The 24,503-nt window shown below is 41.1% G+C and overlaps 1 protein-coding gene across 3 annotated transcripts in view; it reads right to left on the reverse strand.

Annotated features, from left to right (window-relative positions):
• DNAAF9 (dynein axonemal assembly factor 9) overlaps positions 1-24,503 on the reverse strand; it is a 177,668-nt gene that overhangs the window by 73,726 nt on the left and 79,439 nt on the right. Inside the window, exons 10-17 of one of the 3 annotated variants that reach the window (XM_020882894.2) lie at positions 21,191-21,326; positions 15,945-16,026; positions 14,952-14,988; positions 9,198-9,282; positions 6,288-6,364; positions 3,823-3,867; positions 3,418-3,463; positions 311-422 (exon numbers count right to left, since the gene is read on the reverse strand). In XM_020882894.2, the coding sequence (XP_020738553.2) occupies positions 311-422; positions 3,418-3,463; positions 3,823-3,867; positions 6,288-6,364; positions 9,198-9,282; positions 14,952-14,988; positions 15,945-16,026; positions 21,191-21,326 (620 nt within the window). Of the gene's footprint in view, positions 1-310; positions 423-3,417; positions 3,464-3,822; positions 3,868-6,287; positions 6,365-9,197; positions 9,286-14,951; positions 14,989-15,944; positions 16,027-21,190; positions 21,327-24,503 lie in introns of all 3 variants that reach the window. The other 2 variants (XM_020882893.2, XM_070472353.1) reach the window with 2 other exon arrangements.

The following is a 24,503-nucleotide window of genomic DNA, read 5'->3' on the forward strand; positions in this document are numbered from 1 at the left end:
ATTACTTTAAAATTTGTTTTATTTTACACTCTGGTGAACTGCCTGCTCATATTTTTTGCCCATTTACTACTGAGTAGCTTTTTTTTCATATCAATTTGTAAAAGCTCTTCATAAATTAGGAAATACACCCTTTGTTTATTGTAAGTATTCTAGTATTTTCACCAGTTTATTCCTGGTCTTTTGATTTAGACTGGTTTATTTTGCCAAATATATATATATATACATATATACATACACACACACATATATATACACACATATATATAAAAGCAAGTTCAAGTTTTGCTTTCCAAAGATGACATACACTTACCTTTTTCTTTAACCAAGATCTGAGATGTCAAAAATGATTCTGAGAACACCACAGATCCTAAGCACCCCCTTCCTCCCAGCAAGTCAGGAATGTCATAGATGGCCATACAAGCCTGTATCAAGTGAGAAACCAGAGTTAGACCAGTTGTCAGTCCTAAACATCCAGGGAAAGATCCACAAGAAATAGACCACAAAATACTAAGCCACATGGCAAAAAAAATACTCGAGAATTTCTAAGGAAAACTCAAGTTATCTAGAAATGCATCTCAAACTGGGAGATGACTTCAGGATCACCGAGGCTTCCTTGCAATTGCTCCTAGGTCAGAGGCACACTTGGGCTAGAAGAAGATCTTTATGTTTCTATAAATTCCCTCAAATTGCTTCTCCTTCCTGAAAAGCAATGTAACAGCCTTTCTTAACTGTGACCACTGTCACATTCTACTATGTCCACATGCTCATGCATTCCTTCTTTGGTTTGGGCTCAAGTTCTGAACAAATCTGGAAAGTAAGATACATGTTTTCACAGATATTTTTGGCTACATGTCAAAACACACAAACACTCCTTTCAGGACCAAAAAATTAAAAGAAAGCTGTTCAAGCTTTTATGGCCAAGACAAATAAAAATAAGAGTCTTACATAGGTCAGGGAAAAAAAAAACTGGAGCAACTCAGAGAAAGCTCCTGAATGGCTGGTAAGAAGGTTCTAATTTAGTTAAAAACTAGTGAAAATAAAATAATTCTGAGGACAATCTAGCAGAGGAAATGCAGAAAATGGTATAAGCCCGAGTTGAAGTGTGAGATGAGTTGGAGTCTGAGATGACTGTGAAGATCTGGTGAGGGATACGAAATAAGTTGCATGATAAGCCCTCCCATGTTCCTGCCCCTCCTGGCCTGACACTGCTGAACGACCAGGTGCAGAGCTCCTGAAACTAGAGTTCATTTTCATACCTTGATATCCTTGTGTAGGACCCTGCTCTACCCCTTAGGGCAGAGACAAAAGACCCTGGCCTACGGAAGGGACTGACAGATTCTCCAAAAGAAAAAAAAAAAGGTGGCCGAAGAGTTGAAAGGAAGAAAAAAACCATAAAGTCCTTATTCATCCATGTTGTCATGATAAAGAAATGCATAAAAAACTGACAGGCTTTATATTTTTGTTAACTCTCTTATTAGGCATAACAACTAGAAGCGAAGTGAAGTCGCTCAGTTGTGTCTGACTCTTTGTGACCCCATGGACTGTAGCCTACCAAGCTCCTCCGTCCATGGAATTGTCCAGGCAAGAGTACTGGAGTGGGTTGCCATTTTCTTCTATAGAAGATCTTCCCGACCCAGAGATCAAACCTGGGTCTCCTGCACTGCAGGCAGACATTTTACCATCTGAGCCAAGATTTATTTAAATTTGTTTCAAAGAATTTTGAGTATCTGAGGACACAGAACCATCCTGGGCTACATGGTTCCTCTTACGTGACAATGATCAATTCGGTTCCCAGATCAATTAGAAAGACAAATCCTATAGCTCCTAATCCCCACTTTCTTATTTGGCCTCTGGTGTTCAGGAAGGGGAGAGAGGACATTAAAAAGAATATATGTAGTATTTTTTAGGCACTTGCTACGTACTTCCCATATGTGGCAAGGGGACAGAAAAAATATGAAACATGGTTCCTATTCTCAGGAAACCTACAATGTAAAGTTGGAGAGATAAGAGCTTTCCTACAAATAAGTCAACATGTGACACACTATAGAATTACTCCCTAATTTATGTAGTATAACCTTCGAGTACTCTAAGAATATAGTACTTATAGAGAGAAATGAGTAGGGCAGGCTTAAATGAAAAGGCAGAACTTCATCTCTGCCTGGAAGGGAGGACAGGATTTGGACAGAAAGCACCAACATCCTATTTTTTCTTTCCTATTTCATTAGCTGCTGCTGAATGCGTACTTAACACAGTACTGGACTCCTAATCACCTACTCCAGTGAAAAACACCTTCCAGAGCACTGCCTAAGAGTCTAAGAAGAGAAGTAAGGGAATCTAAAGTCTAGCAAGGAGACAAATATTTACCTAAGCATCAGAAAGTATTCATTTTCCAGTCTTAGTAACATTACAAAAAAGTCTCAATTAGTTCTAAAAGAACAACAACACAAAATGCTGACACAGACAGGGAGCAGGTACATTACAAAAACAGAAACTACTCACAACCTTAAAAAAGTACTCATGTTGTACTACTCTCTGGAGATAAGACAACACTACTGCTTGTCCACTGATGATGGCAATGGGCATGCATTTTCTCCAAGTCATCCACACCTGTGCACCCAGTTCCCCATGATCAAAATCTCACTAAAATTAAAGTTCAGGCAGGAGCCACAGAATGGACATAAGGTATAACTTGTACCCACATATACTACAACCAGAATCTTGGCTGGATGTCCACCATCCTCTTATGCACTGCTTGCCAATTTTCTTTGTATCAGGATGCACTGGGGCAGGATGCAGAGGATTCGGATGTGACTGGGAGCAGCTAGTCTAGAAACTCTGGCTGCTGAAGACCACCCCAGGCACCAAAATTTCTGCATCTCTAAACCCATTCCCCTGGCCCATCAGTAGAGAGGTCAGAAAGCTCTGCTCTGACTACCCCATTTCACCTGTGAGTTTTTTTTTTAATGTTTGTTTTTATTTCCACAAGCTCCTCTTAAATAAGGGCATCAACACAGGCCTTGGAACACAGAGAAGCCAGTGAAAATCTGGTCTGTGTTGAGGTAGGCTTGTCCTCAGCTTCCATTTCCACGTGAGGTCAGAGAAATCTCAGCCACTTCAAAGAAGCCTTCCGAACCTCAGGAAGAGATATTTACCATCCCCCGGTGCCCCTCCGCCACCTATCCAGCTAAGATTACACCTAGGGGTGCCTAGACACAGACATGTGGATGTGGTGAGCCTGGTACAGCTGCCGGCATCCTCAGAAAGCACAGGTTCACCACTGCTGCAGCTGGAAGAGTACGGAAGACAACTAGCTTTCTCCAGTGGGCTACCTAAGACTCCCACCTACTCCTACCTCACCCCTGTAGATGTCCTTTAGAGGCCATTCCCTGCCAATTGACCTTTAACAGCTCTGCTTACCGTCTTCACAAAGTGTAAGCTATCTTCACTGTCCAGAGGCACGATTCTAGAAAAGGAAATTGATAGGAAAGACATGTATTAGATTTATAATGTTCTCTATTTTTCAACTTGCAAGCAACTCACACACTTAGATCTCTTTTGAGCTTTATCAAAACACTGGGTTGCATGTATGCAAAGATGGAATCAGATCCATCCCCAACCCTACTCTAGTCTTTCCGTGGGAAGCAGTCAGGATAAAGCGGTCTCAGCTGAGCACACCCAGCTTTGAGCCCAGCCCTGGAGTGATGCCACTGCCAGGTGTGGAAGAGTGAAAAGATCATCCATGGTAGAAGTTACACGGCAGCCTCTCTTATTTTGCTCTTAAACCTTGCCCCAAATGAGGACACACCATGAACACATACTTACCTTCCCTGATTATTCACAGCATGTATATGAAAAGCCATCTTGGAGCTGTAGACCCAAAACAAAATAAAACAAAAGTCAGTCTGCTTTTGTGACCACTGTGTGGCAAGCTCTCTAAACACCTGCTACTGCAATGCACCTGTGCTGGGCCCTCATAGCCCCAGTGAGATATGTGATGTCCCAAAAGCCCTAGGGTTTCATGCCATCAGCAAATATGTGGCTAGTGTCTGACTCCAGTTATGGCCCTGCCTCTGTGCAGATTCTCAGGACTACCTTGACTCTTGGACAGAGCAGGAGAGAACTACGTGACTACTGCCCACGACAGACTGAGAGAAGCTCTACGTGCCCCAGGCCTCCAGCCCATGGCCCTGACATATTCTCCTGATCCTCTTCCTCTCTTCAACACCTTTGCAGTCAACCTGCCATCCCTGCTCAGAGCCAGACTGCTACCCACAATCAATTGCTGCTGTATAATCAAGTCAGGACTTCAGAACTGAGGAATAACCAGATAACCCTTCTGGCACCACCTATTTTATAAAAGAAAGTTTCTAAATTGAACTAAGGTTGTTTTTTTGCTGTAACAAATACTGGTCAGTCATATGCTAACTGCCCGTGTTCCTCTTGGGAGAATTTGCTAATCTGATGCAGTTTGAGAGGAGTGACCATGTGGAGAGAAGTGGAGCTCTAGAGTGGAGAATTGGCTCGTGAAGATTCTTCTTATTGCCTGGGTGCTCTCCTCTTGTTCTTTCCTCTAGCCAGGGTGGACACCGGCCCCCAACCCCAGCCCCATGTAGGAGGCCACGGGATTGAGAGGTGGCTTGCTCTAGAAAGGCAGAGTGTTCTAGGCAAGGTCCCGAGGACAGGAGGAATGGAATGACTCTGTCAGCCAAGCCAATGGTAACAGAAGAGAACTCACTGAGACAGCAGCTATCATTCACTTGTCCAATCACTCTACAGGGCAGCAGTATGATGAAACAGAGGCACAGAGAGCTCCCTATCTTGCCCAAGTCACCCAGTTGGAAAGCTAAGGTGCTTCCTTAAACTCAAGTCTGCCAGGAACAGATAGTACCGGTCAGCACACAGCCTTAAGAGACCAAACTTCCTCTAGCCTTCTCCTCTTAGGGCCAGAGACATGAGCCACAAGACCCAGAAAAAAGGACAAGAAACCTTAAGCAAGCCTAAAAAGCTTTTACCAAAGAGTTCTGGCTCATTTCCACTCACTCCTGGAGCTGTAGCAAAAGAATTCTTGTTAGCTTATTAACTGACTTAAGTTTTCTAAATGTTTCTTCTCACTACCTAGGGCTGTAGATATAAGAAAATGTGGGGCATGGAGCTGAGGTATCACAGGGCACATCCCAGAAGTGTTATTTATTTATTTTTTAAAAACATTTATTTGCTTGGCTGTGCTTAGCTGCAGCACATGAAATCTTCCATCTTTGTTACAGCATGTGGAATATAGTTCCTTGACCAGGCATAGAACCTGGGCCCCCTGCATTAAGTCCCTCCAGAAGTATTTTAATCTATTAGCTATTTTATTTTTGGCTGTTCTGGATCTTCATTGCTTCATGGGATTTTTTTCTAGCTTTGGTGTGCAGGCTTCTCATTGCAGGGGCTTCTCTTGTTGTGGCAAACAGGCTCTAGGGCACCTGGGCTTCAGTAATTGTGGCTCTTGGGCTCTAGAAGCAAAGGCTCAGTAGTTGTGGCACACAGGCTTAATTGCTCCAAAGCATGTGGGATCATCCCAGACCAAGAATCATACCTATGTCTCCTGCACTGGCAGGCAGATTAATTCACCTCTGAGCCACCATGAAGCCACCTTTCTCCTCCAACCCCCAGAAATATTCTTAAAGAAATTTTCTAATATTGGTGTCTATTGTCTCCTTCACAAAAAACTATACCAAACGGTCCTCATATGGGACAGAAGGTTGAGTGGACTGCGTTCCTGAAGGTTTAGCTATGGACAAAGACTACACAGAGATCCACTGTGACATGCCAGGTGTGTGATGGCAAGACTGCCAGGAAGCCAAATTCCTAGATAATCTAGACGCTGAGACATGGCCAGGCTCAGGGGTTTCTACCATCTGAGAGGCAGATAAGGCCTAGGACAACTCTTTTCTAAGTAGTGACCATTTTCATGTGCCCAAGGCCCCTCATCATCACCACTAACAAACCTCACCACTCATGTCCCCAGCTTCATCTTTTTAACCTTGGAATCCACATCTGTCTGTTCTAGCACTGATATGTCTCCCATTCCAGTCTAATCAGCATGCCTGAAACAGTTCTGTAACAGTTCCTCCATCCTTAGCTTCTCAAATAAATCCCTGATCATGAAAGACTCGCCTTCATATACTAATGATTTATCAGAACATTCCTCAAAGGGGAGACAGAATATCAAATACACGGGAGAAAGTTTTAAAAATACAAACATTAAATAAAAGTTTTTATTGATAATATAGGCCACTGCTTACCGTAGAGCTGCCTTAAACTGCATCAACTCAACGGAATTTAACCCAGATCCTAGGGTCTGCTCAGCTACCTCCTTGGCCTGTAAAAACCAGTAATAAAACAGAAACAATTAGCTTTCACAGCAGGAAAGAGTACATTCAGCTGTGAGGAAAGGGCCCTTTTCACATCTGGCCAGGAGAACACTGCCCATCCTCTTTGCCTGACTACTCTGTATATATCAATAAATTAAAGTGAAAACATCTTGTTAAGGGGAACAGGTGCCTGGTTGGTTCAGGCTGGGTTCACATGTTGTTCAGTCACTAAGCAGTGTCTGACTCTTTGTGACCCCAGGATTGCAGAATGCCAGGCTCCCCTGTCCTTCACTATTTCCTGAAGATTGCTCAAATTCATGTCCATTGAGTTGGTGATGTTATCTAATCATCTCATCCTCTGCCATTCCCTTCTCTTGTGCCTTCAATCTTTTCCAGCATCAAGGTCTTTTCCAATGAGCGGGCTCTTTGCATCAGGTGGGCAAAATACTGGAGACTCAGCATCAGTTCTTCCAATAAATATTCAGCATTCATTTCCTTTAGGATTGACTGGTTTGATCTCCTTGCTCTCCAAGGGACTCTAAAGAGTCTTCTCCAAAAAAAAAAAAAAAAAGGAGTCTTCTCCCGCACCGCAATTTGAAAACATCAATACTGTGGTGCTCAGCCTTCTTTATGGTCCAACTTTCACATCCGTACAGGACTACTGGAAAAATCAAAGCTTTGACTACATGGACCTTAGTCAGCAAAGTGATATCTCTGCTTTTTAATACACTCTCTAGGTCTGCCATAGTTTTCCTTCCAAGCAGCAAGCATCTTTTAATTTCATGGCTGCAGTCACCATCTGCAGTGATTCTGGAGCCCAAGAAAATAAAATCTGTCACTGCTTCCACTTTTTCCCCTTCTATTTAGCATAAAGTGACGGGACTGGATGCCGTGATCTTAGGTTTTTTAGTGTTGAGTTTTAAGCCAGCTTTTTCACTCTCTTCTTTCGCCCTCATCAAGAGGCTCTTTAGTTCCTCTTTACTTTCTGCAATTAGAGTGGCATCATCTGCATATCTGAGGCTATTGGCTCTTTCTCCCAGCAACCTTGATTCCAGCTTGTGATTTATCCAGCCTAGCATTTTGCATGATGTACTCTGCTTGGAAGTAAAATAAGCAGGATGACAGTATCCTTGTCGTAATCCTTTCCCAATTTTGAGGCAGTCAGTTGTTCATGTCCAATTCTAACTGTTGCTTTTTGACATGCATACATGTTTCTCAGAAAGGTAAGGTGGTCTGGTATTCCTTTCTCTTTACAAATTTCCAGTCTGCTCTGATCCACACAGTCAAAGGCTTTAGCATGGTCAATGAAGCAGAAGTAGACATTTTACTGGAATTCACTTGCTTTCTCTATGATCCAATGAATGCTGGCAGTTTGATTTCTGGTTCCTCTGCCTCTTTGAAACCCAGCTTGTACATCTGGAAGTTCTTGGTTCATATACTGCTGAAGCCTGGCTTGAAGGATTTTGAGCATAATCTTACTAGCATGCAAAATGAACTCAACAGTATGGTAGTTTGAACATTCTTTGGCAATGCCCTTCTTTGGGACTGGAATGAAAACTGACCTTTTTCCAGTCACGTGGCCACTGCTGAGTTTTCCAAATTTGCTGGCATATTGAGTGCAGCACTTTCACAGCATCATCTTTTAGGATTTGAAATAGCTCAGCTGGAATTCCATCACCTATACTAGCTTTGTTTGTATTAAAGCTTCCTACAGCCCCTTTGACTTCACACTCCAGGATGTCTGGCAATAGGTAAGTGACCATACCACCATAGTTGTCCAGGTCATTAAGATCTTTTTTGTATAGTTCTTCTGTGCATTCTTGCCACCTCTTCTTAATCTCTTCTGCTTCTGTAAGGTCCTTACTATTCACATGAGAACACTTCATTCAGGCAGGTGGGCACTGGAACCTGATCTGGTGAGCTGTAATCAGCTGGAATGGTGCCATTTTGAGGCCTGGAAAAATGCTTTCTCCTCCCCTCTCCCTGGCCCTTGGGGAGGGACCACTGCCCTCAGTATTTCTTGCCCTGATGCTAAGAACATGCAAATAAATTAAGTTATAAAAATCAGTTAAAAAACAAAGGTGCAGAATTGATATCAAAGAATAACCTGTTGTTTTGCATAAGCTTTCAGCCCAAGGGCTGAGAAATCCCAAGTACTGGATTCAAGTTCAGTGAGGAGGGAAGGTGGCAAGGAACTGGTGACTAGGCTAGAGTCTCTTTGGTATCTACAACACAACCTTTCCAGTGTCAAATGATTTGCTTCAGGAGAGGTCCAATTGGCAATGGGGAAGAATCAAGCCAACTCGTCTCATCTGTTATTGGGTCAGATATAGACTCCAACTCAGCATGGCAGGTTAACCACAAACAGCAAAAAAGAAAATGGTCAGAGAAAGAGAACATACATGCCTATCAAGGAGAGGCAAGTTAGGTTTTCTAGTCTTTAGTTAATTTTTTAAAATGAAGAATTATAGGAAATCAAACTATGTAGCTCAAAACAAACTGATCTAACTTTACTAAAATTCATAGCAGAATAATCTATATATTTCTCTTAATTTTTTAACTTTTGAAATCATTTTAAACTACTAAATAAAATATACTATAAATTGATTTTTTTTTTTAAACACAATCAGATATCTACAAAGAACTGCTAATCAGCTGTCATTCATAAGACAACAGCAGGTCCCAGGCATCACAACCTTAGTACTCTAAAGGCACCTCTTTGTCTGGTGCCCAAACTCACACACAAAATTAAGTATTAAAAGGTGTCCAAAGGTAAAACAAATGGATACGAAGTTTCACATTAAAATAACTAAGGAAAGAGAAATGTGGTATTGAAATTACCTTTATGAGACTGGAAGTTTTAGCATAACATGCAATGGCAGCCAAAACAGCCTCAATAACAGTAGCATATACCTGTGACAAGAGCCTACTTTAAAAACAAAAAATAAGGGTTACCTATAACATCACAAGGTTTCATCAAAAGCTGCATGCACAAAAATGACATTCTCTAAGAAACTGATTTTGAAACAGAGAAAAGTATAAAAACAGAATTTGTTGATTTCTAGACCTTTTAAAAGCTATGTGCCCCATTCCAACTTTTACTTTGCTCTTGTTAAACCATGATAAGAATTATTTTTAACTGAAGGATAATTGGTTTACAACACTGTGTTGGTTTATGCCATACATCAACATGAATTAGCTATAGGTATACCTATGTCCTGGAGAGGAAATGACAACCCACTCCAGTATTCTTGCCATTGACAGAGGAGTCTGGCAGGCTACAGTCCATGGAGTCGCAAGAGTTGGACACGACTTAGCAACTAAACCATCACCACCTATGTCCCCTTTCTCTTGAACCTCCCTACCACCACCCCCCTACCCCTCTAGGTTGTTCCAGAGCCCCGGAATGAATTCCCTGAATCATACAGCAAATTCCCACTGGCTGTCTATTTTACGCATGGTAGTGCATATGCTTCCATGTTACTGTCTCCATTCCTCCCACCCTCTACTTTCTCCCTACTGCCCACTCCCCACCCTGCCCCGTGTCAGTAAGTCTGTTCTGTATGTCTGTGTCTCCTGTGCTGCCCTGAAAATAGAGGTTCATCACTATCGTCTTTCTAGATTTCATATATATGGGTTAATATACGATATTGGTTTTTCTCTTTCTGATTTACTTCACTCTGAGAACCAGCTTGTCTTAATTCTGCTCAAAAGACCAATCCTCCCTGTTTGTGATTCAACAGAAGAAAATGTCAACTACAAATGGCCAAGGGCATATGCCATCTGTCTCTTCGGAGACTGAACCCTGTGCTGCTGCAGCTGTTACCTTTGACATGCCCAGAAGGCCGTCCAGCACGGAGGTGAGGCACTCTGCTCCAAGGAAATTGGTGGAACAGGTCTTTAGATAGTTTGGTGTTTTCAGGAACTGATCCCAATCCTTGCCTCTCCTCACATCTAGAAAAGTACTAAATCCCTTCAAGGTGACATCAGATTCTGGTGACTAGCAGAAAATCTTCTGTAAAGTTAGCTTGATTGCACTGAACTCATCCTTCACAAAAATTATATACATTGACCTTCCCCCACTGGCAAATTGGAGCAATCTCTCAGAACTATCTGAGCTGCTGTCTCTTGGGCTGCAGTCCTCATTTTGCCTCAAATGAAACTTAACTCACAGCTCTCACATTGTGCATCTTTTTTTAGTTGACAAAAACTATATGAGTACTCTGATCCTCAGAGGACCTGAAAGGTGTCAAGACACAGAATTGCTGCTTCTCCAGGAACCAACCACACCACACCTTCAAGTAGTCTCCTCCCCTGCTAAGGGCTGGTAGCTACTGGAACCTCAGGGTAGGAGCCCTCAGGGGACAAAAGAGATTATCCCACTGAGAAGACAGCCTCTATTTAAATGCAAATTAACAGGCTGGATGGCATCTCTGACTCAATGGACAGGAGTTTTAGCAAACTCTAGGAGATGGTGATGGACAGGGAAGCCTGGCGTGCTGCCATCCACTGGGTCGAAAAGAATCGGAAATGACTTAGTGACTGAACAACAACAGCTGTAAACCGCTTTCTAAATATCAGATTTAGAGAACAGAGAATGCTTCTGAGGGTGTTAGGTAAAGAGTCCAAAATGGTGATAAAAAAAGTGGCACTAAAAGGCAGATAAAGAAATTTAAAAGCCCATGAAAAACAGAATTTAAAAAGCCTGCGAAAAATAGAACAAAAGGAAAATCTATAGCAAGGAGCTTTGGTGGGAAAAACATGCCCAACATGCACCCTTCCCTAGTTGGTCCTGGATACAAGCCCTGACTGACATGAAGCAAAACAAATCAGACTCCACACTGCTTGGGGGTGGGGAACAAGGACATGAAAAACCTAAAATGGTGTGGGACCCACTCCTTTGGGGTAGGTCTGCTCTCACATCTTGGGGAGTGTATTTTTCATGTCGCCTGTTTAATAAATGCTGCCTGTGTGAGCTTTATAGTCTGTCGTTTTAATTCTTTTACTGTGACAAGACAAGGACCAAGGAAAGAATCACACCTGACAAGGGGAAGGACCCCCTGGCCCTGCCTAATCTTGCTCTTCTTATCTGACTTTGCACTTCCCAAAGCCATTAGAAGAAGGGTGTTTTCTTTGCCAGATGGAGAATGCCATGAAGATCTCTAGAAAATCCCAATCTGGTTCCCTAATGGGTAGGGTTTTTCAATCTGCATTTTGGGCCAGCTGATTCTTTGTTGGCCAAGACAGTCAAGTTCACGAGGTCACAAAGAGTTGGACACAACTTACCAACGAAACAACAATTCTTTGCTGGGAGGTCTGCCCTGTGTATTACAGGATATTCAGAAGCATTCCTGGCCTTTCAGTAGTACCCTCAGTTGTGACATCCAAAACTGTTTCCAGACACTGCCAAATATCCCTGGGGGTGGGGGTTGGGAAGGGACTAGTGGGAGTGGTGCAGTAAAATTGCCCTTGGTTGAGAACCATTGCCTCAGGAGGAGACCCAGGGTCTTATTAGGATAATTACAGAGAGAAGGGTGCTTCCCTGGTGGCTCAGTGCCATCTGCAATGCAGGAGACCCAAATTTGATCCCTGGGTCAGGAAGATCTCCTGGAGAAGAAAACAGCAACCCACTCTAGTATTCTTGCCTGGGAAATCCATGGACAGAGGAGCCTGGCAGGCTACAGTCCGTGGGATCCAAAGTGTCAGATACAACTTAGCGACTAAACCACCACCACTACCTGCAGAGAAAAGGGACTCACTCACAAGGCCTCAAAATGTAAGGGAGGTGTCTGGCAAATAACTGTCTTACCTAAGAATATGCCTATGTTTAAGCCTGAGAATCCTATAACAGGTAAAGGAAGGCAAAAGGAGGGAGTTTGATAGCAGGGAGAATCAGAGAAATGATTTGGTCATTCTCATCTTACAGACAAAACAAGTAGGGCCTATAGTCGTGAAATAAGTTGTCCAAAGCCATAGAAAATCACACAATTGAACTCAGGTCTGCTCTTAGCCTTGTGCTTTTCCGTTGCGCCACACCACACTGCCAATTTCCTTCTTGGCTTCCACCACCACACCTTTTCATTGCAGATAAGAGACTGGAGTTGGGTAGAAGAAAATGAGAAACAACACATAACAAAATGACAGCTCCAAGGTTCAACATATCCTGAAGATTATTGACTAGGCTACAGCAGGGGGGTACGTCCTGGTAAGGAAGGTGTCCGGCAGGGACACTGTCCAAGAGCTTGGTCACTTTCAGATATGACAAGAAGCCTCCACATCTCAACTCTAAGGGCAAAGATTTATAGAGGCCAAAAATATACAATCCCTCTCTTCCTCACCCAGCTGACTTCAAACAACGCTCCATACCATTAGTCAGGCTGACACCCTGCCTGGCTTTCTCCTATACAGACCCTCAGGCAAGAGTTCAATACAAAGCTTCCTGGCTTCTGACTCATAAAAAGGCCTGGACAGGAGTCCAGAGACCCATGATTAGGGAAGGGCCTGCTCTATGCCTGGATAGTGCTGCTACTGCCTTCACTAGGACTCCATTAGGCCCCAGTTCCACTAGCCCTGTGACTTAACAATCACCTGATGTAGGCCCAAGCACCACTCAACATCCGTCTCTGAAGTACAGTACCAATGGATTTGGTTTAGGCAAGATGTCTAAGGGTCCAGAATGAGGATCCAGGGCAATGGTTAAGCACAACTGGCATGGAAATACAAGCAGGTACAAAGCAAGACAATACATATCCATCAACATATGAGAATGTGGTTGACTTGCTGCTAAAATAAAGAAAACCCACACAAAAAACTATACATACTGTAACTGCAGCTACACAAAACCTGTATGTATAATTAAAAAACAACAAAAAGATATCCATTAAGATACTAATAGGCAGTGTCAAAGAGGAGGAATTATGGCTAATCTTATTTTTTCTCCTTTATTGCAAATTTTCTAGTGTGACTATATTACTTTATATGTTTTGAACAGAGCCATATGGATCCTACTCTAGAAAGTCTGATTTAGTGGTTTTGAGAACTACTACAGCCTGGGAAACATATCTTTTTAAAAAGATCCTTAAATGATTCTCTGTGGTCTGTCCCCTACCTTTGGGAAGCAGAGACCTAACTAGTTTATGCCAGGATATCTAATTAGGTAATAACAGAACTCTATTTAATGTTTGTATTTCTGAATGAAAATCCTTTATGGAACTCAGAGATTCCTGAATTATTATGGACTGATTATGTCCTTCCAAAATCCATAGGAAAGCCCTAACCCTCAATGTTTGCAGGTAGGGCTGGGTCTTTAAAAGGTAAAGTTAACAGGTAAAGGTAAAGGCAGTCATAAGGGTGGGGCCCTAATCCAATAGGATTGGTGTCCTGATAAGAGGAAAAGATACCAGAGGCTTTTCTCTCTCTACATGTGAGCACAGAAGAAAGGCTATGTGAGGACACATGAGAAGGTGGTGGTCTGCGACTCAAGGAGAGAAGCCTCACCAGAATCCAGCTCTGCTGCTACTGAGATGTTTGACTTCTAGCCCCCAGAATGTGAGAAAATAAATTCTGTTGTATAAGCCACCCAGGCTGTGGTGTTTTGTTGCTGCTGCTGCTGCTGCTAAATCACTTCAGTCATGTCCGACTCTGTGTGACCCCATTGACAGTATTTTGTTAGGGTAACCCAAGTAGACTACTATAAGTATTAATGAGTTTACTTCCTATTTTTGGTTTCCTGCTATAGTGATGGGGGTGTGGGGTAGGAGGGTGCGGAAGTCAACACTAGGACCTTTCTAAGGCTGCATGACCTGAGTTGAGATCTTAGTTCTGGTTCATAAGTCTGTGTGTCAGATTCAGAGGAAATACCTCTCAGATAAGATATGGTTTCACACAGATTCTAGCAGTGGGTTTCAAGATGTTTTATTTTTTAGAACATCCCTAATATGAAATGAAGTACATAGAAAACATATTAAGAAGAGTTATGTGGGACTTCCCTGGTGATTCAGTGGCTAGGAAACCACCTGCCAATGCAGGGGACACAGGTTCAATTCCTGGTCCGGGAAGATCCCACATGTCATGAAGCACGAAGTCTATGCACGTCAGCTACTGAGCCCATGAGCCACAACTAATGAAGCCCATGCACCCTATAGCCCAAGCTCTGCAACAAGAGAAGCCACAACAAGGAGAAGCCCATACATTGCAAGAGTAACTCTCCTGCTTACCACAACTAGAGAAAGCTCATTCTTTATACAGACAAAGACCCAGTGAAGCCAAAAAAAAAAAAAAAAAGAAAGAAGGAAGTCTGGTTCTTCATTTTAAAAAAAGAAAAAAAGAAGAGTTATGGTATTTAAATGCATGGATGTGCAGGTAGGAAGTCTCTGAGTTCTGGAGAGAGGAACAGATGGCAAACCTGGCAGAGTCTCTAGCCTAGACTCCAAGATGAGAGACAGGGGCTGAGACATCTTGGGAGACCACACAGCTCTGCTCAGTCTTAAAGAAAATGTCCCACCCAATGTCAATCTCAAAAGGAGGTAGATGTGATGGTCTCAACTTCTGAATAATAACTCAGAAAGAAAAAGTGTAATAGAAATGAAGACTTACATTTGTTCAGTTTTCTTGGACAGTTTGTTGTCATCTCCTGTGAAAGAGGACCATTTATTACAAATGTGAGAAGATTACAGGAAATGCAGACACTTTACAAGGAGACTAGAATTTCCTATTTTGAAGGAGATGCCAAGGACTGTATTTTTTTTCTTTTGAGTTAAATACTGTATAAGTACAAATAATAGTGAAACCGAGCTTCTGTGAATATCCTCCTAGACCTTTATCCTGGACAATGATCTTGACAACACACTCAGCATCACCACTAAACACCAAAGAAGACATGTGGAATCTCTGGCTTCAGAAAGTTTCTGCCTCTATATTTAATTTTTTAAAAAAGAAGGTATAAGTAAACAGGCTCAGTTCTACCTCTTATTTTCATCTCCTTAATTCAACTGAAGTCATGTTATGTTCAGAATTTCCCAGCTTACATCATAACTCTCAGGAGAAAAACCTGGTTTCTAATGTACTCTCCTCTGTGGAACAGTGCCGGGATCCTCATTTATTCTTCTCCATGTCTCTTTGGATGTCTTGTAGCTTCTGGTTAGCCCAGCAAGGAGGACAGCCTCAGTAAGCCTAGCCTTTCAAGAGCATTGACACTTGCTCCTGTCAATGTTCCCAGATATGGATACCCTTCTACTGTGGCTCTTCCTCACTTTTCTCACAAGAATAACAGGCACCTGGCTGAGTCATCCAAGCTCCCCCTGCAGCCCATATCTCCTATCTGCAACTGCAGCTGACTCATCTTTGCCTTCCCTCTGATACCAATTACATGGTCTTACATATAATTAGACCTAATATATACTGAGCTGATAATTATTCCTCCATTGAAATACACTCTTTGTGAAACATGTTAGGCACAACTCTCCACTTGTAACCAGAGAGGGAATTAGAGGCTATAAAATGTGTTTCTGAGGAAAGGAGTAAATCCTGAGTCCATCTCTAGTTCATGGGAGAATAGGAAAGCTGATGAGACAACTTACACGGACTTACCCAAGTAAGGAACATGAGTAGCTCCAAAAAAGTATGTTCTTGAACAAGCCAGGGGTCCCTTTGGTGAAACACACTGTACTACCTGGATGTCAGGAAAAAAAGTAAAAAAAGGGGAGGGACTTTTAAAAGAGTATAATTAATGGAAATCCATTTTATTTTACCAACAGCTGATTTATTATTTTTTAAAGGCATCCGACGCAATGGACCTAAGTTTGAGTAGGCTCCAGGAGTTGGTGATTTGACAGGGAAGCCTGGTGTGCTGCAGTCCATGGGGTCGCAAAGAGTCGGACACGACTGAGTGACTGAACTGAACTGAAAGGCATAGGGGAAAAGGTCACCTTTAACTGTTGCTTTCCCAAAGATATATTTTGTGTGTTAACTTAGGCTATTTTGTGAGGCTGCTGTTGGGTCAGCCCAGGATGCCAAATTAACAATTTAGAAGGAAAAGAAGACGAAATGTGCTTAGGTTTTTTGACTGTCATTAATATTTAGTCCAGACCTTTCACAGTGAGGACCTTGGTTGACAATGATATGTAGATGTGGAGGGGCAGCTACAAACTCAGGAAAGGAGGTGATACCCAGGTCCCCACCTTCATCTGTATTTCATCTTTGTACACAGGCCTTCCAGGAGAGAAAATAAGTTCTCTAGATTTTTAAATTCTTATTTTTGTTCCCTGCTTAGTTGTTCATTTATACAGATGGAAATGGATGACCTTTTCTCCTTTGAAAATCCAACATCTCATCAGGGTTCCTAGGATGGTAGGTTCAAAATGCAAAAATGCTACCACAAGAACTAAAGGAAAGGAAATTAGTACAGTATATTAAAAATAGCTAAATAGAACACAAATACCCATTCCTTCTATTTCACTCCACTGTTTAAGTCACAAGAGAAAATAATGGCATTTTTCTGTAATCCAAGTTATAGATTTGAAATTAAGACTTAATTCTGACTAATCTAAATCATACCATAGTGTATATATGATCAACATATTCATGAATCTAAATGAAAAATCATGTACATAATTCTAATTGTTGGTTACAGGCTTATTTCCAACATGTTCCTTGGATTTCCAAATTTTCCCTAACTAAAGCCTTTTTTTTTTTTTACTAAAGGCTTTTTTTAAAGGTGCCATGTATTTCAAACCTGCTTCCTTACATGATGTCAGAAATTTATGTAAGCATATATTAACCTCAAATTTATTTAAATGCAACTGACAATAGATTAATCTCCAAAATATACAAACAGCTCATACAGATCAATATCAAAAAAACAAACAACTCAATGAAAAAAATGGGCAGAAGATTTAAATAATGAAAAAATTTCTTCAAAGAAGACATACAGATGGCCAAAGGCACGTGAAAAGATGCTAAACATGTTTAATTACAAAAATACAAATCAAAACTACAATGAGGTATCACCTCACATTGATCAGAATGGCTATCATCAAAAGTCTACAAATAATAAATGCTGGAGAGGCTATGGAGAAAATGGAACCCTGCTACATCATTGGTTGGAATATAAACTGGTGCAGCCACTATGGAGAACAGTATGGAGGCTCCTCAAAAAACTACAAATAGAGCTACCATATGATCCTGTACTCCTGGGCACACATCCAGAGAAAATCCTAACTGGAAAAGATACATGCACCCCAATGTTCACTGCAGGATTCTTGACAATAGCTAAGACATTGAAACAACACAAATGTCTATCAACAGATGAATAGATAAAGAAGACGTGGTACATATATACATAATGGGCTATTACTCAGCCAAAAAAGCATGAAATAATGCCATTTGCAGCAACATGGATGGACCTAGAGATTATCACAGTAAGTGAAGTAAGCCAGAGAAAGATAAATATCATATATTATCACTTATATGTGGAACCAAAAAAAGAAAAAAATACAAATAAACTTACTTTGCAAACGGTAAGAGACCAACAGGCATAGAAAACAAATGTATGGTCACCAAAGAGGAAAGGGGGATGGGAGGAGGGACAAATTAGGAGGTTGGGATGAACATATACCCATTACTAATATAGAACAGATAACAAGGACCTACTGTATAGCATAGCCAATATTACAAAATATAATAACCTATAAGGGAAAAGAATCTGAAGAACATATATATGTGTGTGTATGTGTGTATAACTGAATCACTGTGCTGTACACCTGAAACTAACACTACTGTAAACTGACTATACTGCAAAAAATTTTTATTGATGTTTACACTAAAAAGGAAATTGGTACAATAGGATCTGCATGTATAATGTAAAAGTGCTCAGATAATCTGAATTTGCAGATTTACTATCACCTATATAATTTGTAAATTATTCACAAATAGCACAGAAATGGAAAAGATAAGTATGTCACCTTGGAACAGAGCTGAATGAAGATGAAAGTTCATAACTAGGGCCCCCACCGTCCCAGGACCAGCTCTCAAGTAAGTTCCTTGACTTCATTATGTTTTCATATTTGTATAATAAAGCACTCCAATTATTATAAAAAGTTGTGTAAATAATCTGCTAAATGTTTGTTTTAATAAACTATTTTTTAGAGCACTTTTAGGTTTAAAGACAGACTGATCCAAGAGTAAAGAGAATTCCCATATTACCTTCTCTCCTTCTCCCTGCCTCCACAATTTCCCCTATTATTTGTCTTATAATATTATACTTGTTATAACTGATGAACTAATATTGATAAATTGTTATTTTTAAATATTTATTTTTATTTATCATCTGGCTGTTCTGGATCTTAGTTGCTGCACATGGGATCTTTAGTTGTGGCATGTGGAGTCCAGTTCCCTGACTAGGGAATTTGGCCCCCTGGATTGGGAGCATGGCGTCTCAGCCACTGGACCATCAGGGAAGTCCTGAGAAATTATTATTAACTAGAGTCCACCATTTATATTAGGGCTCATTCTTCGTACTGTAGTTTCTATGGATTTTGACAAATGTATAATGACATGCTCATCATTTCAGTATCATACAGAATAATTTCACTTCCCTAAAAATTCCCTGTGATCCACCTATACTCCTTTCCTCCCAAACCCCAGGCAATGACTGATCTTTTACTATCTCCACTGGGTTTTTTTTCTGGCTGTACCACATGGCCTGTGGGATCTTAGTTTCCTGTCCAGGCATTGAACCTGGCCTCTTGGCAGAGAGAGTGCAGAGTCCTAAGCAATGGACCATCAGGGAATTCCCTTTACTGTACAGTCTCCATTGTTGCACTTTTTCCAGAATGTCACAGAGTGGAAATCATACACTATGTAGCCTTTGCAGATTGGCTTAACATTTTAAAAAATATATGTTTATTTGTTTATTTGACTAGATCAGGTCTTAGTTGCATCACTCAGGCTCTCTAGCAGTGGTACACAAGCTCCAGAATGTGCAGGCTCAGTAGCTGTGGCACGGCATGTGGGATCTTATTTCCCAGACCAGGGATTGAACTGGTGTTCCCTGAATTGCAAGGCAGATTCTTTTTTTTGGCCCCACCCCACCCCCGCAAGGCAGATTCTTAACCACTGGACTACCAGGCAAGTCCCTGGCTTCCTCAGCTTGGCAATATGCATTTTAGGTCCCTCCATGTCTTTTTGTGGGGCTTCCCTAATCTGGGTTCAGTCCCCGGGTCTGGAAGATACCCTGGAGGAGGGCATGACAATATGCTCTAGTACTCTGGTCTGCAGAATCCCATGGACAGAGGAGCCTGGCAGGTACAGTCCTTAGGTCACACAGAGCAGGACACAACTGAAGTGACGAAGCAGCAGCAGCACCAACAGCTTGTCTTTTTGTGGCTTGATAGCTCTTTTTATCACTGAAACACAGTCCACTATATAGATTTACCAGTTTTATTTATCCATTCACCTACTAAAGGACAACGTGGCTGCTTCCAAGTTTTGGCAATTGTGAAAAGTGATGTTATAAATAAATTCCTTGTGTAGATGCTTTTTACATGGACATAAATTTTCAACTCTTTTGGTAAATATTAAGGAGTATAACTAACTCTTTAAAACTATGATCCATTTTGTAAGAAACTGCCAAACTGTCTTCCAAAGTGGCTGCACCATTTTGCATTCTCACCAGTAATGAATGAGAGTTTCTGAAGCTCCATTCTCTCCACCATTTGGTGTTGTCAGGGTTTTAGCCATTCTAAGGTGTATAATGGATGGCTAAATTATTGCTCCAAACATTTCAGAGCGCAATCCTCACTGACTCTTCTACTAGTCTGTGAGATCCTCCAAGGCAAAGACCATGAATAAAATTTTCTTCAACCTAGCACAGTGACTAGAACATAGTAGACATTCAAAGAGGATTACTGAATTAATGAGCAAAATCCCTTTGGCTTTGGAGTCATAAAGACCTAAAAACACTGGCTATATCATCCACAATGTGAGTGTGCACTGGGGCTGGTTTCTTTTTTTGTAATTTTTTGAGATAAAATTCACTATTGTAAAGTATACAAAAAAATGTACTGGTTTCATCACTATGTACTTTTATCCTCCTTATTGTTCTAAAAGTCCTTCCTATTTAAATCATTTCTTCATTTCACCCAAACTTCCTTTAGTCATTTTTTTTAATACTTATTTTTATGTATTTATTTGGCTGCTCTGGATCTTAGTTGCAACATGTGGCCTGTGAACTCTCAGTTGCAGAATCCGAACTCAGAGTTGCAGCATGTGGGCTCTAATTCCCTGACCAGGAATCGAACCCAAGCACTCTGCATTGGGAGCGTGGAGTCTTAGCCACTGGGCCACCAAGGAAGTCCCCCTTTAATCATTCTTTTAAGGTAGGTCTGCTGGTAACATTCTTTTAAATTTTCTTTCATCTGGGCATGTCTTAATTACCTCCTCATTACTGAATGGGATTTTCACTGGATATAGATTTCTAGGTGATAGTTCTCTCTCAGCACTTGAAATGTAATAGTCAAGATATAAACTTAGGCTTGGAATGAATATTTTCAAGTTAATTTAAAATTCTTATTCTACTATTGATACTAATTAGCTATCTTAAAGTTTGGCTTGTATTTTTTTATCCCTTTCCTTTCAAATATTTTAAAATTAAATATGCTGTCAAATCATATCTACTACTTTTATATAAAAACAGTTTTTAATCACTTTTTACACCAAAATAACTTCAAGTTTAAGGTTAAATCAATTCACTAATTGGAAAGGTTCCATTTATCTAGCTCCCCTCCTCCCCAATTGATAATAAAACGAATTAAGCACCAGGCAGTCAAGTCACTCACCATGTGTCTGGCAAAGCTCCCACTGGGACCAGTGCTGCGTACTAGGTGCCCTTCAGAAGGGAAGTTAAAGTTGCCAGCATTGAGGTTTTCTCGTGTGGAATGATTACCAAAGAGAACGAATGGCTGCCTGTTAGGGCTAGAGTGGCAAATCAAAAACATGTGATTAGTGAAGAGATTCCTGGCCAAGGAAACTTCTAAATGAGTGCATTCTTGGGTTTCTCTGAGTGGCATCCTGCTGCAGTTTGAGCAAGGTGATCAGTACAGTCTACCTAATGCTCCCTGTTAGTTGAGAAGAGAAGACATAACTAAACCCAAGCCACATTTATATTTTCAACTTCTCCTGCTGCTTAAGGAGAAAGTTCTATAAGTTTGCTGTTCATGATGCAGAGATGGAGCAAAATCCCAGTTTTATACAACAGCATTTTGATAGACATATACATTTTCAAGAATGACAGCAGTTGTGATACACTGAAGACAGACAGTAGAGCTGTTAACCATTCCTGTATAGCTTTTAGGAGGGAATGAGGAAAGCCCAGCTGCAAATTTTCTCACACCTACCCATTCCTGCAACCATCCCCCCCTTTCCCTCTTTCCTCTTGGCTGCAATGCTTCCTTGTAGTTTCCGTGCTTTCCACTCTGCCCTCCTATAATCCATTCTCCACATGGCAGAGAAGACCATCTTTTAAACACACAAAGCCTTTACTTTCAGAAGGGCTGAAATTTTTCTCATGGCCAACAAAGACTTACATGGTCTGCCCTAGACAATTTCCTTAGCTCCATGAAAGGCCACTCTCTCCCAACTCCCCCTTCCAGGGAAACTCAAATTTATTTTCCTTCACACACATTTCTTTTATGTTCCTGATATTTTCATCTCAGGACCACTGCTTTTCTCCCTTAATTATCCTTACTTATCATTCACATCTACCCCCCAGAGGTCAGCTCTGGGGTGTGGGCTTCACAGTAACCATGTTCTTTTCTCCTTCAAGGAATCAGAGTTTTGCAATTACATTTTTTTGTTTTTTTTTTTTGTGAGAATGCTTGATTAATGTCCTATTTCTCCACCATGCTATACACTCTATGAGGGAAGAGACTGTGTCTGGTTTATTTTTTAATCATATATCTGTTGCTTAGTATGTCATACCTTCTCAACAAATAGTCAATGACTAAAGGGTATTTTTAAAAGATATTTTCTGCTATGGATTGAATGTTGTGTCCTTCCTAAATTCAACTTGCTAAAATCCAAACCACCAAAGTGATGGTATTAGGAGGGAGGGATTTGGGGAAGTACTTAGGTCATAAGGATAGGGCCTTCACGAACAGGATTATAAAACAGACTCTTATAAAAAGAAGTTCCAGAGAGATCCCCTTGCCCCTCCTGCCACATGAGGTTATAGTGAAATGACAGCCATCTATGAGAAAGTAGGCCCTCACCAGGCACCAAATCTGCCAGTGCCATGATTTTGGACTTCCCAGTCTCCAGAACTGTAATGAAGAAATAAATGTTTGTTGTTTATAAGCTACCCAATCTATGATATTTTTGTCATAGCAGCAAAAACAGACTAAGTCAGCTTTCTTTATCCCACATCCTTTCCTGGAAGTTTCCTTATGATAGGGACAGAGTAAAGGGACAAAGCAGGTGATTAAATAGTTAATCCCACTAGGAGACTGTAAGTAGAAAGAATATGGTAGACCCCTGTAAGTTTATGATTATTCAAGAAAGTACATTTGCTTAACCACAAAACCATGCAACAGGAGCACGAAATACGCCCCAAAACTTTAAAACAATGGTGACATGAGACCTACATCTTGCCCAGTGAGCTCAGTAAGCTACGACATGCTCTCTGCACCCATCAAAAAAACAATAATTTGTGGACCTAGTTTGACCATGTAGGGAAAAGAAAACTCTCCTGCTCAATCTAGAGGAGGAGCTGATGATGGAAGCATGATGTCTACTCCAGAAAGACAAAGAAGGTCTCCCCCTCCCCACTTTTTCTATGATTATAAAATTATAGCCAAGAAGGTTCTTGGAGATGTGGTATCTGTCAACCGCCCCCTGTAATCCTCAATTCTAATAAATCACTTTTTACCTATTACTTTGCCTCTTGTTGAATTCTTTTCTGTGCTGAGACATAAAGGACTATGGTACTAGAGCTCTCTGGAGCCCCCAAAATGACACCTGTTTCACTTAAGAGTATGTCACGTGGAAAATCCTTTGCATTTCTTTTCACTGTTCTTAAGCATCAAGCTGTGGTTCTTAAAAAGTAAACATGACTCTGATTCTATTCTGATGCTTAATTTAAGCTAAGTGACACAATGAGCAGAAAAAGATGACTCTGAATCCTAGCCAGGGTAGTCTGTCTCCTTATCAGATTGGACTGGAGTTAGGGAAGAAAAGAAAGGAAAGATCTACTCTCGTTTATAAGCCTCTTATCCTTCTCCATCAGAGGCCAGACAGACTGAAAACCAAAGTCACAGAAACTAAACAATCTAATCACATGGACCACAGCCTTGTCTTACTCAATGAAACTATGATCCATGCCATGTATGGCCACCCAAGATGGACAGGTCATGGTGGAGAGTTCTGACAAAACATGGTGCACAGAAGGGAATGGCAAACCACTTCAGTATTCCTGCCTTAAGAACCCCATGAACAGTATGAAAAGGCAAAAAGATGGACACTGAAAGATGAACTCCCCAGGTTGGTAGGTAGGAGCCAAATATGCTACTGGAGATCAGTGGAGAAATAACTCCAGAAAGAATGAAGAGACAGAGCCAAAGCAAAAACACCACCCAGTTGTGGATGTGACTGGTGATGGACATAAAGTCTGATGCTGTAAAGAGCAATATTGCATAGGAACCTGGAATGTTAGGTCCATGAATCAAGGCAAATTGAAAGTGGTCATACAGGAGACGACAAGAGTTAACACTGACATTTTAAGAATACGCAAACTAAAATGGACTGGAGTGAGTGAATTTAACTCAGATGACCATTATATCTACTACTGTTGGCAAGAATCCCTTAGAAGAAATGGAGTTGCCATCACAGTCAACAAGAGTCTGAAATGCACTACTTGGAAGCAATCTCAAAAATGACAAAATCATCTCTGTTCTTTTCCCAGGCAAACCATTCAGTATCAGAGTAATCCAAGTCTATGCCCTGACCAATAACGCTGAAGAAACTGAAGTTGAATTGTTCTATGAAGACCTACAAGACCTTCTAGAACTAACACCCAAAGAAGATGTCCTTTTCACTATAGGGGGCTGGAATGCAAATAACCTGGAATAACTGGCAAATTTGGCCTTGGAGTACGGA

The sequence above is a fragment of the Odocoileus virginianus genome, chromosome 9 (genome assembly GCF_023699985.2).
Source record: "Odocoileus virginianus isolate 20LAN1187 ecotype Illinois chromosome 9, Ovbor_1.2, whole genome shotgun sequence".
Taxonomy (NCBI): Eukaryota; Metazoa; Chordata; class Mammalia; order Artiodactyla; family Cervidae; genus Odocoileus; species Odocoileus virginianus.